The 16,212-nt window shown below is 34.1% G+C and overlaps 1 protein-coding gene across 1 annotated transcript in view; it reads right to left on the minus strand.

Moving 5' to 3' along the window:
• Window positions 1–16,212, minus strand: part of ANTXR2 (ANTXR cell adhesion molecule 2) — a 176,024-nt gene that overhangs the window by 142,036 nt on the left and 17,776 nt on the right. The window contains exons 5-7 of the mRNA XM_060113758.1: window positions 15,704–15,811; window positions 15,502–15,570; window positions 14,633–14,713 (exon numbers count right to left, since the gene is read on the minus strand). Of these exons, the coding sequence (XP_059969741.1) occupies window positions 14,633–14,713; window positions 15,502–15,570; window positions 15,704–15,811 (258 nt within the window). The remainder of the gene's footprint in view (window positions 1–14,632; window positions 14,714–15,501; window positions 15,571–15,703; window positions 15,812–16,212) is intronic.

The raw sequence follows: 16,212 nt of genomic DNA on the forward strand, positions 1-16,212 counted from the left end.
CATTGATGGTCTACTGTTCTGAAGTCAGACCCTGTTTATCCCCTGTAAAGTATTTTGATTTTCAATAATAAGTTCAGAATAATTTAGAAATTTATGTTCTATTCAGGTCTGAGATTAATGAAATTAAATTACATTAAGCAGAGATTAAGAATAACTAAAGGTTGGTTACATCGTGCAGTAACTTGTATAATATACATTTATATATAAGAATACCCTTACATTAGTTTAATATTCGTACTTAATTATTTTAACAAAATGAGTTCTATAGAAATGATATTATTGAATGAAAAAGTGATTCAGGTAAGACATTCATTGAAAGACAAGCAGTTTAGACCATGAGTCATTAAATTTGCATCACCATCTGACAAAATCTAGATGAATCCCCCTCAGAACACTACCTACCTTTCTCTAAAGTTTATTTTGTTTTTTTTTTTAATTTCTTAGGATCTTATTGAGTGTTGAATCACCTCCTCTATTAGAAGACAAACTCTGAGAATAGAAATGGGATCATATTATACTGTGCTAGCTTTCCAGGACTAGCACATTGCTTTGTACACACAGTACAACAACAACAAAAAATGCTTAGAGAATACAGATTGAATGCACGAATTAATGAGAATATTAAAAACGTCTATCTAGTAAGCAAATCAACAATCATAAAAAGACCAAGATAAAGCAAAATAAAGTTAATTTATGTGAAAAAGCATCTAGCCTTTCAAAAAATTATAAAGGTTGGAAATCCAGAGACCCATAATTTGAAACTAAGTTCACCAAAACCATCTTAACATGATAAATAGAGAGCAAGAAAATGTGGTGGGGAAAGAAACAAGAGAAGAAAGTGTATGCATTTTAGAAAATAAAATGTGCTCTAAATTTGGTTTTTCTATCTAGAGTTTACCATGTTGCTATTTTAAGAAAAGAACAACTAGAAGTTGCTGTGATTTAATATTCATATGCAAATAGTTTACATTAAATTTTTAAACAAGCACTTCCATAAATACAAAGCACTTCATAATCTAGTCTTGCCAAGTAATTGCACAAGTTCAAATGCTCAAGACCTCAAAATGGACCTATTACATTAAAATTGTCATCACTAAATGACAACTGACAGATGGGACAACTATTTTAAAACACTAGTTAATTTTTATCAACTTAAATAATGTTATTGATTGATTGAACATTGGATCAGGTGTCCCATCTATGATAATTGATGCATTATTATTCATACTCTGCACTTTCATCACCTGTACAACCTGTACAACAAGAGGACCTTGTAAGGATGTTTCTTCAAATATGTGTTGCCATCTGCCTTCATTAAGTCTCAACAGAAACAGAAAATAGTTTCCAATAAAGGTCAGCCTTAGTTGACATCAAGAGAGCTAATAGCACCATAGAACAAATTTAAAGACAAACCAAATTCTATTAATAAAACCAGGGTTCTCTAAGTCATCAACACACTAGATGCAAAATTGCATCATTTGAGACTTTGGAGTCCATTTATATACATATATATATATATATATATATATATATATATATATATATATATATATAAATATATATATATATATATATATATATATATAAATTGGCAAAGAACTTGATGATCACCATGAAAAAAGTATACTACTGAAGCATCTGTTCACTTAAAAAATAATATTAGTATTAAGGATTATTTATAAATGAAAAAAATATGTACATTATTACCTAATCCCTACTTTTAAATCCTCAAATCTTAATATAGATGAAAAAAGTCAAACTTTGTAAATTCAGTACAAATAGCAGCAGTCAAAAATTCAAAAGAATTTCTAACAATATTAATAATTACCATTTGTTGGGTGCTCATTATGTTCTAAGAACTGTGCTAAGCACTTTATATAAATTTCTTCAATTAATCCTTCCAAGTCTTAAGAATGCATACTATTTTTATCCCCATTTTACAGATGAGAAAATTGGAACTTAGATTTTTAAAAATTGTCCTAGAACAATTAGCTTTTTAAATAGCAGAGCCAGATCTCCCCAGGTTTGATTGAGTCCAAAGCCCATTCCTCTAACCACTGCCCTCTGCCACCCTCCAGACTTGTGATAAATGGTCTACCCGTTACAAAACCTAATATCCAACAAACTAGTGAAATTCACCTGCTTGTTTTGCCTGGAAACCTTTTATACTATCAAAAACAATCTAAAATCGGGCTTATTTCTTATCTTCAAAATTATGTCACTAAGCTTTCACCTTTATTTATGGAGTTTTTACAGGTTTGCTTTAAAGTTCCCAACACCACTGACTGTGAATAAATTCAAATTGTAGATCATCCTATGAGTTAGTAATATATGGGATACCCAAATGGTTAGGGGCCTCCCTCTTTTTATGTATTTATTTTTCTCTATTGTCTTACTTTATTACTGCTTTCTTTCTCAAATTTGGTTTTGTACAGATAAAACACTTGTACTTTTTACTTCTCAGCATCATCCAGAAGCTAAAAGACAAGCCAGGCTACCAGAACAAGCTACCAGAGGTCCTAATACTGGTATAAGAACACAACAAGCACTTGGAAACTAAAATCAAACGGTGCTTAGAAAAATTAATGTTATTTGATCTTAGGACAGATTTTTTTTCCATAAAAGTAATGATGTCAATGGTATTCAGGTTTTATAGTTCTAAAACTCTAGAATTTGCCTGAGTCCTGGGAACAGAAAGGCACATTCAGAGCCAGAAGGTAGAAGTTTGGTGATTTTGTTTGGTTTGGTTTGGTTTTTCTCTATTTTTTCTTTGGAGCAGCAAATTTTTGATACAGACTAAATGAGTCTTTGTCCGTCCCCTCTCATTGTCTCACCTGGGTTGCTAGACACACAGAGACACTCTTTTTCTAAACACAATCATGATCCACGTTTGCCCTATCTCCCCAAATATTCCATTTCAACATAGCTGTTCTCATGTCATGAACGCATTCATACTAATATATGAATGTCAACATGTGAATGCATGACGCTTCAAACAACCTGGACAGGATTACAGCCTCAGGAGGATATTTTGTTAAGCCATGAAAATCCCTATACATGGAAATGCAGGCAACATAAATATTAGTAAAGCAAGAAACACAAGCAGCATGAGGGAAAACATTTTCTAAAATGGGATACCAACATTGGAAAACAAGGTCTGCCTACATGTCTGTCCCTCTGTTACTCTTTTTCTTAGTCTCTTTTCCTCCAGTATTTGTGAACCACAGGGTCTTTAAACATTTTTAACCTACAGTTACACCCACAGGGCACAGGTTGGGTAGGAGGTAAAAGTGTGAACTTCCAGGAGGGAGAGGTCTAGGCAGATGAGCTGATGGTATACACAAGACCATCTGCAAGACCTGTGTTCATAAACCAATAAAAATCTATAATAGAAAAGAGTCTGAAATATATAGAATTCTAAATTCTGTTACTTTGTGTAAAATGTCTACCTTCCAGCTTGTTGTCCCAAACTGTGAATTAAATGCCTAAAGATGGTTTTATATATTTAATCCCTATAACAGTCACTGTCGTTTCTCATTATCAAAACTTTCTGTCCTATTTAAAATGTATTTGTCTTGAATACACGTCATAAGAAAGTGAAAATCCAATATTTCCCCTCTTCTGAGTTGTTTGGGATAAAACTGCAGGTGGAACAATAGCATTCATCCTTATAAATTATAGCTATTTATTTTCTGTTGTTTCTAACTCGTATACAACTTCGATACGTTCTCTGTATAATTTAGATCATCAGAATACTCTCAATAGTTTGGTGAACTCTGTAAACATGAATTTCACTGAATTTCTCTATTTGTCAAGGGAGTGGGGTAGGATAAGATAAGGTTGGTAATGGCCCCCTCTGGGTTAGTTTTGGTTAGTGGAAAGACCAGATGCAGCCTTAGGAGTCAGCTCTGCCCGCTGGCCTCTCTGAGATACAGATGTTTGGCAGGAGATGAAAGTAGATTCCATTGTGCTGTCCCTTTCCAGAAGTTTGACTTGAATGGAGTATCAGAATGGTGTTTCACCCTGGATATTCCAGGCATATTCCAAATTAATTTGGATTGAGTCTGCGTCTAGTGCATGTGGTCAGGCTGCAGGATTTCACTAAAGGCCCAATTTGCATACAGAGCAACAAGGGGCAGATATGCACTTTGGAGCCAGAACTGGCAAGATTTGTGGCTGTGTGAGAACCTCTGCTAAGTCAGAGACACTCTTCCAAGAATCCCAGTGGCCACGAAGCAGTTTCTTACCCATCTTGACTATAGGGTTAGGATCAGGTCTTTATAAGGACTGAATAATAACCAGGTGAAGTGACAGTGTTAATCACAGAAACATCTACAGCAGAAACAACCAGATAGCATCAGACTTGATTTCTTCTTTGTTAGATATTTTAAGATACATATGAAACCACATTTTGATTGAGATCTTGTAAGTTCCTGAACATGTTTACATAATGGACATGTTATAATGACAAATATGGAACATGTAGGGAGTAGTAAAAGCCATACCATGGCCTTAAAAAAATGCATACAATGAATATAGCTGTGGCCTTTTTCTTCTGGCATTGAAGATAAAATGGGATTAATTAGTGGAGAATTATAGTTGGGCTATATCCAAGAAAAAAATTTAGCATGGAATTAGTTAAGATGGGGGGGGGGATGAAGTAAAATGTTACTTAGGACCTACAGTGTCTTGGAAGTTCATGTTGAATTTGGGAGCAGTATATAGGTCTTATGTTTTGAAGATCAAGCATCCAGTTTAAATAAAACAAACAAACAAAAACCCACTTCCTACAACTAGTATAAAACAAGACAGATTTTTAAAATCTATATTTTTTCCTATTTCTAAATGGTGATGGTAAGGATACTGTATTTGGAAAATAGAGCCCATTCCAGAAGAAACTATGTAAAAACTTTTATAATGAATAATAATACTTCATATTTAAAACCAATCTAATATAAAAGGTATATAACACAATGTTATAAACAGCAGCTTCTCAATTAATATTTATTGAATTAATTGAAGAGTACATGTAAAACTTTCTAATAAAAAGCACAAGCATTTTGGCTATAAGACAAATAAATGGGGTATGTAACAATGAACAGTTAAGTATATTTAAAATTACAGAGCTTAATGAGGGGCTACTTGAGTCAGTCAAATCACAGCTTTGGTCACACACAATGAAAGGAAAACTTATTTGTATAGTTCAAATTTTGATAATCAATGGCACTCATAAGGCATTGAGCCAAATGCAAAAATATTTTTTTTTAACAAAGAGAAAAAGAAACAATAAAAACAACATGAAAAGAAACAAATTTAAGATATGCATCTTCTTTTAAAAAGAGGGCTGATTCTGGATAGTATATGTGAAAGAGCAAAAGGATATTAAGTCCCATTGAATGAATGTGACCTTCTTTTTTAAGGTCAATTCTAAATAAAAAGATTTTTCCAAAAAAAAAAACAGATTACTTCTTCACACTTAAATTCAATATGCTACCCAAACATCTCCAACATTTTTAACCTTATTCAAAATTCAAAATATTCATTCTGGCAATAATTTTCTAACACTGACTTTGAATATATAACATAATGTAAAACAGAACGTTACAGATAATTTACAAATACCTTCAGTGTATCCTAATAAATAGAAACTGCTAATTTCTATGACATACAGCATGTCAGGAAATATCAGTAAGAATAATAATAAGGTCTAAAAACACAAGCTACTTTTTTTCTGACTCACTGAGAAGCTTAAGCACTACAGGAGTTCATCCCAAATATGAAGCATTCCAAGTTTAAATCTCATAAGGAAAAATCACTGCACAGCATTAGTTCCCCAAAAAAGATCTCCCTAAAATGAAGCTTTAGTAGTTAGCCACACATGTGCATAAAATAAGCAGCTAAAACAACTGGAAAGATGTTTCTTACAATCTTTTCTTGTTTGTTTTTTTACCTTTCAACATTCAGATATGATTTTATTTTCTCTCTAGGTGTGAAACATTCCTACCAAATATATTTTTCTCTAAGAGGTAATACGTCCATGAAAAACAATTGCAATTTGTAGTTATGTGTTTTGGTTGTGTTTGTTTTTTTTTAATGCTTGGAGGTTCAAAATGCCAGTTGCTCAATACAGCATGTTCTGCACTGACCCATTTCTAAATATGGATTTTCTCTCCCTTTGCAAGTAAGTGAGTAGTATAAGCACAAGTGACAAATTCTAAACAAACTTTTACTCTAATAAATCTAGGGAAGAATGTAAGTTATAATCATTGCCTTTTACTCCTCTCTGCTCCAAACATAACAGATGAGTAGTTCTGATTATACTGTTGGTGAAATTATGCCCATATCACAAATTGTGAAACAAAATAGCGAAATGACATTTAAGTTCTTCTGCATGTTATAATTGCAGTTTTCATAACAAATCATATTAGCAGGTCTTCCTTTCTCACTATATCATAGAAATACACCCCAAAGTGGATTGTGATATGAAACAAAAGTTTATATGTCTCTGATTTTTTTCCTTTCTTTTGTTCAGTACAAACTCAGAATAATTATTTAATGCTTTCTTAAAGGATAGACTTTCCATAAAAAGTGCGCTGAAATTATGGGGTAAAGTAATAATAAATGTACTATTTGTTCAGAATCTAAAGAAATTGAGTCCCAACAAGTTTTTCATTTTGATGCATATATTATTTCATATTAGTCCTCTTTACTCACTCCCTTGTTTCATTAAATAAAACATGAAATAGACCTGACAAGCATGATAAGTCTATACTTGTTTTATTTGATTTTTCAGAAATCCAGAGTGGCAAATAAACTATTTCCCTATGCAACAAGGATAAAAAAGAAAGAAAGAAAAAAAAAAAAAACAGCTTTATCAGTTCTATTGACTTTACAAACACATATCCCTAAAAATTGTAAGCTCACAAAAGTCAAGGGTACCATATCCATCTCTGTAAGCCAACATCAGAAAAGTGTCTTGAACACAGTAAGTTTTCAAAAATATGCTTCCAAATAAATTAGGAATTATTATTTCGGGGGGAAAATGAGATATAACTGAGAAATTATGCATTTACGCATCATAATTTACACTGATGGTACATTTAATCATAAATCTTAACCATTTTATCCCCCTTTTTAATGTCCTTCTACTCAACTGAATTTGCTTTCAAAAACAAGTGAGCCGCTAAAGGTCATCTTCTTTTGTAGCCCAACAGATTAATGTTAAGAAATAAACATTTGGCACTTAATTTTGGCTATGTAACCTAATGCCACCACTTTAGTGTTCTCAAAAAATATCACAAAAAAACTGTAATTATTTTTCCAAAATGGATTTGATTTCCTTATACTACAATCCCAACCAAAGAAAGAAGGAAAGAATAATGTTATTATTAAGTAAAAGTATCATGCAAATGCAAATAGACCATTGGACAAAGGATGTCAAGATTATAAAATTTCAGTAAATTAAATGACTATTTGTATTTTTTAGTTAATTGGAATTTAGAAGGAATGGAGTGCCTTCTTAGAATATGTCAAAAATATTTTAAATGCATTTTAATACAGTGGACTGTAATACTATTGATTTTTCTTCCCTACCCAGAACATTTTTTCATCCTTACACATCTATGAAGTGTTCCCTTTCTATTGGGAAAACTGTTCTCTACTCCATGTGCTCCTGGTGAGGCTGTCAATTGTTAGCCCTCTCCACCTTGCTCCCAATCTTTCATCACGGGGGTAAGCATGTTACTCAGGCTGGTCCAAATATGTTTGTTGACTATGTAATTGTTACAGGAATAAGCACTTGACTCAACTGAGTCAATCAGAGTCCTTAACTTGGGACAGAATATACTGATGCCCAGAGACAACAGTTCTCTCTTTCCAATAGGCTTGCTAATTGAGGTCTATGTAAGCTGAAACATTTGGCAATTACTTTCAACTGCCACTCATGGGAATAAGGAGAGAATGAGGCAAATAGAATCATAGGCAAAACTTACAAAGAGAGAAGACCTTAAGAATGTGGATTGGTTCCCCGGATCTAACTGTACCTGAGGCAATTTCCTCCTCTGGACCACCCAGTTAGTTAGATAAGCCAATACCTCTCTTTTTTTTTTTCTCCCTTAAGCTAGTATGAACGTGCTTTTTGTCACTTGTAACCAAAAGCCTTAATACAGTGGAATATAAATAAGAGGATAAAGTCAAAATAATATGGAATCAGAAGTCAATTCAAAACAAAGTATTTTCTGGCAGAAAAAAGGAGTTGATTTTTGTAATGCTTAAACACACCATAATTATATTTTAAAAATATAAAAATATTTTCAAGAAGCATGGATTTTATTTACTCATTCATTGATAAACATGAATTAGGCAATAACTACTAACCCAACATTGTATTAGGCAAAAAAAGGAGGAGGTGGGAAATACAGTCCCAAACTTTCTAACCATTAATGTGAAAGATGTTATAAGGAGACACCTTATCTATATTCAGTAATAAAGATCCTTGGATAAATAGAAGCCCAAAATAATCTGATGCACAGTGAGCCTCATGCTACAGACAGTCCTTTTTAAAAGGAGTCCTAGAAACTGATTTCCAATTTTGAGTAAGTTGTACCAGTTTGGCTTTTTTTTTCCTGTGAATATATCTTTATAGTTAGCTTAGACTTTAGGTTTTTCATTAAACCATAATTTTATAAATAGACATTTCCACAACTAAGCAGTCGACATTCATAGCAGAACCTGCTAAAAGCATTTAAGCTAAAGTCTTATCAGAATGTTTATTAGGTACCCTCTTCTATGAAAATGATTTTCCTGTAGAGAAAATGATTTTGCAACGTCTTCTCATTCCATTAAAACATAGTTTAGACACCTTTCTTGGATACTTTTTAAAAATAATAATAACAACAAGAGGTATTACTGAGAAAAACAACTTGGCTCCAAAGGTCAAATGAAGCTTATATTTCCAGCACTATGAATGAAGTTACTTTTTTAAATGTATATTTTACTTTTTTCAGTAAAAAAGTAAACAATCTATTACAGTTTTATTTAAATTTCCTACATGTGTGAGTGCTCATTCCTTTCCTATTTAGGTTCCTTTACTTCCCCATTAGGTACTTAGGAACTTTGCTGCCATCACCTAGGATGCAGTGTTCTTAATTCTTTTGGATCAGGGCTGTTTATAAAAACAGCTTCACAACAGATTTATCTCTTATGCTTAATATTTTTGAGGTGTGCTATCAAAAAAAAGTTATGGAAATAATTGGAAAGAGTAAAACATCTCATGGTCTTCTTTTTAGAAAAAAAGGAGGGGCTTTTCCACATCACTGATTTTTATTCTTTCCCTGAGAAAACAAAACTAATTGTGGTTTTGTTTTATTTTATTTTGTTTTATTTTTAATGTTCTCTTACACAGCACTGCTTTATGAAACACTGCACTAGAAACCACATGGTACTCTCAGGTTAGTCTGACCTATCCTAGTTTGAATACAATTTTATTTTCTAATAAAAGTTCTACAATCACCTTTCCAAGAGACCAAAAATAATTGTTTAACAATTCTAAGATCTGTGGAAAACAATTATATCCTTGTGTTGGTGGGCAAGGGAGAGGAGAAAGAACAAGAGGAGGAAGAATGACTCAGTTCTGTAGTTTTCTGATTTGAACATTTCCCTGGATCACCACTTCCCTCAGTGACATCCCCCACTGGGATTTATTCCCAGGCCCAATTCACCTTCTCTCCTTGCCCTCCTGCCCAATTCCACTTTGTCCTCTAACACTCCGACCCCTCTGTGAAAACAGCGTTCACTTTCAATGCTTCTAGATACTCATATTTTCAGGGTTGGAAGGCCCGAGTTACACTTGACTACCCTCTCTGTCCTTTTCATCCTATATCCAGTGAGCTCTCAGGTTCTATTAATTTTTTAAAGCTTCCCACATTTACATTTTTATTTCCAGTTTTCACAGCCATCACAATTTTAACAACAACAACTAGTATTTGCCAGCTAATATTTGCCAGAGCCTTCAGAGCCTGGCTCAGAAAGAGCAAACAGTTTCATACCTAGAGGTTCAGCCCCACCCTGTTCCTGACATAATTCTGACCAGGGCAGATAATTTATTAATTGCTTCCCTTGCAGTCCTTGGCCTAGTTTTATTGTGAAAGACCTAGAATCCCAGTGCCTGAAATTAGCCCTAAAGAACTATAGTCCATTGGGGCTGTGGTTTCCCCTTAACAAAGTAACATTTCTACTCTGAATCACTAATTAGCACCACAAGTTCCCCCACAAGAATTGTGGCTCTTTTTTCTGAATGGAGGATCCTGAAATTCTATATAGCTTTTGCCATGGGAATTCTGAATCTTCTTTTCCAGTTGTTAGCTGGGCCCTAGACCTATGCCCTGAGAATTCAGAACTAGGGCACAGCCAGATACTTGACTTTGCACAGCTACACCATCTAGAAATCCTTGTCGTTATGACCCACTTGCTAGATTAGATCCTTGCACATATCAATACCACCCCTCTTTAGACCTAAGTCATTGATCATGTAGAATGTTGGCCATCTCTCTCAGTGGACTACCCTACAGAAGGATCAATAATCCCATCCTACATGGTCCTAGCTTCTAGCCATTCCTAGCTTCCTACCACATGTTTTAAAGTCATCCCCTCTGAGTTAGATCATTCTTAATCATTATCTCATTTAATTCACAAAACAATTCACTGATATAGATATCATTATCCTCATTTGACTGATGAGAATTTTAAAACTCAGAGAGATTACACTATAGGAGGTACACAAGGTCACATGGCTAGGCAGTGGCAGAGTTGGAACCCACACTCAGGCCTTCGTATTTTCCAATCTCATATTGTCTTCACTATGTTAGGTTTCCTTTCACCATGTTTCACAAGCACTATTGCAAGAGACATAACACAGCTTTTCATCTTTCAAATCATCCCATACATTACCGTAAACATATTCTACCTAAACTTTCACACTGTTATAAATTTCATGCTCTAAATTAATCTTCCATGCTTCCTCGACTACTTATGCAAAAAGAGCCATTTCACCACTCAAACATTTGAGGGTCTCCATAATCTGGATCCAATCTACCTACCAATGTTTATCCCCCATATCATTACACCATCCAAGCCAAACCCTCTTGTGCCTCAGCCACTCAGCCCAGGCTGTTTCTGAAGTTCTGTGTTCCTTGTTTCTAATTAAATCTACTCCAATTGTCAGAGCGCAGTTCAGATCCCACCACAAAAAGCCTCCCATGACTTCATATAACCAAACTCATTCCACCTCTCTTTCAACGTTACTCTAGCCATATTAGTATTTTAACACAAACTGCATGACAGGATTCCTTTTTATCACATAGGGTGACTCACTGAAATTTCCCTTTTCCAAATTCCCACACTTTGTAATTCTCGCAGGGCGCCGCCATATTCCAAACCTCGAATCGTCATTTTCCAGCCCCTTTAGTATAAAGAATTTCGGGGCTTCCCTGGTGGCGCAGTAGTTGGGAGTCCGCCTACCGATGCAGGGGCCGTGAGTTCGTGCCCCGGTCCAGGAGGACCCCACGTGCCGCGGAGCGGCTGGGTCCGTGAGCCATGGCCGCTGAGCCTGCGCGTCCGGAGCCTATGCTCCGCAACGGGAGAGGTCGCAACAGTGATAGGCCCGCGTATGGCAAAAAAAAAAAAAAAAAAAAAAAAAAAGAATAAAGAATTTGTCTTATATAAGTTTGTGTCCCCCTCTTCCAAGCTTAATACCATGCCCTAGCATAGTAAGAGCTCAATAAATGAGGAAATGAAAGAATACATTATACAACGGGAAAAGGAGGGTAAAAAAGGAGGAACAGTTTTTCACCAGTACCTCCTTGAGATAATGAATTCTAAACCCTCATATATGCTAATTAAGAGTAGAGGTTAAACCAATAGTACAAAAAATGTTATGTACGTATCATGTTTGCTGGGATAGAAATATAAAAATTTTGAAATGATACATTTCCCTCCAAATTAAAAGAGCATTAAAATGATTTTCCGAATCAAATAAATTTTAGAAAAGGTATTAAGTATACGTTCATAACAAAGGCCTTTCAAAGTCCCTTGTTTTGAAGTTATAAAAGTTAGAACTACTACAGTGTTTCTTCTTTTTTCAAAAAACTGTAATGAAGAAAGGCTCCAAAATTAAACTCTTATCCTTGCTGATTAAAAAGTTGATTCTAAACAAACTATGTCTTAACAAAATGTGATATCTTTTACAATAAGGGGACCAGATCATCTAGGTCACTGGATTTTAGTGGGCAGGGGAAGGGAGGACAAAGAAAACAAGAAAACCATGTTATCACTTTTTCTCAATTAAAGATTAACTTCAAGGAAATTAATGCACTGACAATTAATAAGGCCAGATGTATTTACATAACTTCTAGCAGGAAAAATAAATTATCAATCAATTTAGCAAATATTTTGCCTTCAGAGTACCAAACATATGAAAGATTTAAATTTTCTGATTTCTTCCATTTGTTTAGCTTTGTGTAAATACATTCCACAGTACCATGTTACCCATTAGTTTGGTAAACCATAAAGAACAGAGAGAGATTCTCTTCTCTCAGCTCTTACCCAATACCATATATAATTTTTAAAGATAAGATGGTACTTTGTAAATATAAAGGGTAATTCAAATTTGAGGCAGAAGTACAGCTTTTGTATATTATCAGAGGTGGTACAATCTCTGCCTTGAAGAGAGATAAAGTGCTTGGTTTAGAGTCTTAAATTTCTACAAAGTGGGCAGAAATCCCAAGCTATTATCATGTTGATAGAAATCTCAACCATTAGTGAGATCAACTTTGATTGTAATGCTCCGTTTGTCTACCTGCCTCCTCTCCCAAGTTACTGCTAGGGTTTCCCCAGAGGCTGGCTTCCCTCAGGATCACTTACAACTCCTTTTGTGACAAAATAGCTGCAGTTTAACTATAATGAGATGATAGCTATACCCATCAGTCCCCTCCAGATGAAATTCAAGAGGCCTTGTTCATAATGTGTGGCTAAAATAACGCAAATTTGTCTAAGTTCATGTTAAATCTTTCGACATAACATACTTGAGCTAAAGTCCATCAAGAACTTCAGGAGAGAAACACTGCAGTTCGAAATTCCATTCTAAAGTTTTCTTATACAAATTTAAAAAGTGAAATTGAACAAAAAAATATAATAAAACAATAACAACTTTATCTCCTCCAGTAGTCAACTACTAATTTTTTGAAGGAGATATTTGTAGCCATACCCCACAAAAAGAGAGTTTTCAAAAGCCAATTAGTCACCTGTAGAATTTTGAATTAATCCTTTTATATAGAGGAAAAAAATTGCAAAGGGGAAAACCCACAGAGGTCTTTTCTCCTTCCCAGTATAAATATAAAAATAATTGCAAATTCCCAAGTACAATAAAATTCTATTTAAAATACAATACACTGATTTGTTTTTTACAGGGTCAAATTATCCTCCCTTTTGCATTGTCAATACATTTTCCTATATTGTAAAACAAATCACAGTTGTAGAGTATGTACCTTGAATCCACCTACAAAAATATTTATTACTTTTTTACATTGAAATTTTTTCCTGAAACTAAACACATATGTAAGCTCCTAAAATAATTGAATCTCTGTTCCATTCTGCACTAATATTTGGCCTGTCCACTAGTCGTACTGATATGTTTTAGAATCAAATTGTATGTTTTTCCTGAAAAGATCCATTTATTAAGAGAATAAAAGCCTACATACTACCAAAAGCAAATTCAATAAATCTCACTCTGTTTCTGAAAAACATGATTTTTAAAACAAATTTTAAATTCCAGAACCAAATGTCAGAAAAACCCTGAGATTTTTTTTCCTTCAAGAAATACCCAAAGATTAAAGATAAAGCTTTGGCTTAGAGAATATATATTATCCACTTCTATTTTAGGATGTTGTTTACCAAAATATCATAAATACTTAATAACAACTGCTCCTGGTGCTTCTAGCAAAAGGCAGTAAAATGAAACATAAACCTCAGTTGTGAAAGCCCAGGAGTTTTCCTTTGCATTTCATCACTCCACTTCCCCATACCCTATTTAGGATGGCCCGGATTCTAATGATCACCAGAGACACCTCAACTGAATTCCAAACAGAAATATTATGAGCTCCAGTGAAACTATTAATCATTAAAATGGAAAGAACAACAATTGCAGTCAAATTCTCTGCCACCCGTTCGAGTTGCCTGATAGCTAAGAAATACCATATTTGGAGGAGGAAGCAATCACACATTCCAATCCAAATTTTTATTTTACTCTTCTATAAAGCCTATAAAACTTTCAAGATATCAAGCCAGTGAGGAACTCCATGCTCAAAGCATGCTCTGAGACTGCTTATGAAAATCTTAAACTTGAAATCACAAACCCAGGCTCACAGAGCTCAATTTGCAAGAATTAATACCAAATCTCACTTAACAAACAAAATCCAGATTTTTTACAATTTCCCTGCATTTGCAATACCCAACAAACTTCCTTCTTAACTTCTTTCTTCAAGGTAATGATCCACTGAACTGGATATCAAGATTACTTCCTATAGTTTAAAATATATATAAAATTACGAGCCTTTCCTAACCCCAGAGAAATACTCACAGAATTAATTATTCCTTTAAGAGCTTGAAATCCACCTTTGACAGGGAAAACTTGTTCCTTAGAATCAGCAATTCTTTCGAGCTTTAGAAAAAAGGAGGAAAATTTAATTGAGAGGTGGTTGAGACATACAACACTTTATACACTTCATTACATGTCAATTACATTCACCTGAAAAATTACACCGGAGGATTAATTCACTGTCAGGAACTGAAGGTGATGGGACTAGTGTTACTCTAAATGCATCACAAAAAAGTGAACTGAGATCAGGCACAGACCCTTTACACTGGCATCAAGTTTCAATTTCAAAACAGCTCAGAGTTCTACTAGCTGTAAATGTCACTAGACACAGGAGTCTCAGTCACACTCAACCAAATATTTAAATGTAAAATCATTTTGTGAGTGGGAAAAAAATTTAATACATAAACCCTCAAAAATTCATGAAAAAAAATTGGTTCTTTAGGGAAAATTATTAAAGATTTCTCCTACACAGACTTCCCAAATCCCTGAACTCCTGAATTGAGTTTTCAAACTAAAACATTTGAACAAGACTTGTCATGATAATCTTGTCAATTGAGTTAAAGAAGAGGAGTATGCATATTGTTTTAACCCAACAGCTTTTCCAGTATTAGTTCCTTCAAATGGAATAAATGTTCAAGAAAATTAGAGTTTTGTCTTCAGCTTGATTAGGTAATGAAGCCTGTCAAATTCAGACATTATTAACCTAGAGCTCAAGACATGGGGCCATTTGTATAGAAAATCTTTAATGACTGATTTGAGTCATAATAAGTCATCAGTGAAAAAAATCTGATAAACTCTCCTTAAGACAGTTATGTGATTTAGATTAAAGGCTGCAGATCTGCTGGACTTACTTGAGCTTGTTCAAAGTCAAGGACACCAACACAATAAACTCTAGCCCCAAGGGACCTGGATATCTTTGCCTATTGAGAGAATGAGAGAGGGACAGAGAGAGGAAGACAGAGAGGTGAATTATTCAAATGTCAGGCTAATACATGCAGAGACATACAGCAAAGTACACTGGGGTGTAAAGAACCGTTTCAGTTCAATACTCACCTCTTTCTCTGCATATGATGGCACCAGACCATCTAACTTCCCATCTGTCAGAGCAATTATGATACTGGAGGTTTTTAAGCCTCCTGCTTTCTCAATTTGTTCATTTGCCTGAAAATGAAGAATAATTGTCCAACTCATAAGTTAATCTTAACTTTTAACCAGCATGTTCCATCAAGCTGAATTTTAAGTCTGACAAAATCAAAATATTATGAACTGGCTTTTAAAACAGGGTATTTTGTGTTAACTATTTTAATTTGAAATATACATATATTCACATTATAGAGTAGTTAGTATAGGGTTTAAATGATAAAGATTTTAGCCTTGGCTGACTATAACCACAAAGAAAATGTGGTTCTCTGAATATAGCCATAGAGTAAATGGAAAATTCCATAAAAGGCAAAATGCCAACCAAACTTTTCTTATCACCATGGTAAATGTTTTCTATCTGTCTTATCCCTAGAACAACTAAAAGCATTTTTTTTTAAATTTTAAGATAAACATGTAATGGG

This window comes from Mesoplodon densirostris, chromosome 1 (genome assembly GCF_025265405.1).
Source record: "Mesoplodon densirostris isolate mMesDen1 chromosome 1, mMesDen1 primary haplotype, whole genome shotgun sequence".
Classification (NCBI taxonomy): Eukaryota; Metazoa; Chordata; class Mammalia; order Artiodactyla; family Ziphiidae; genus Mesoplodon; species Mesoplodon densirostris.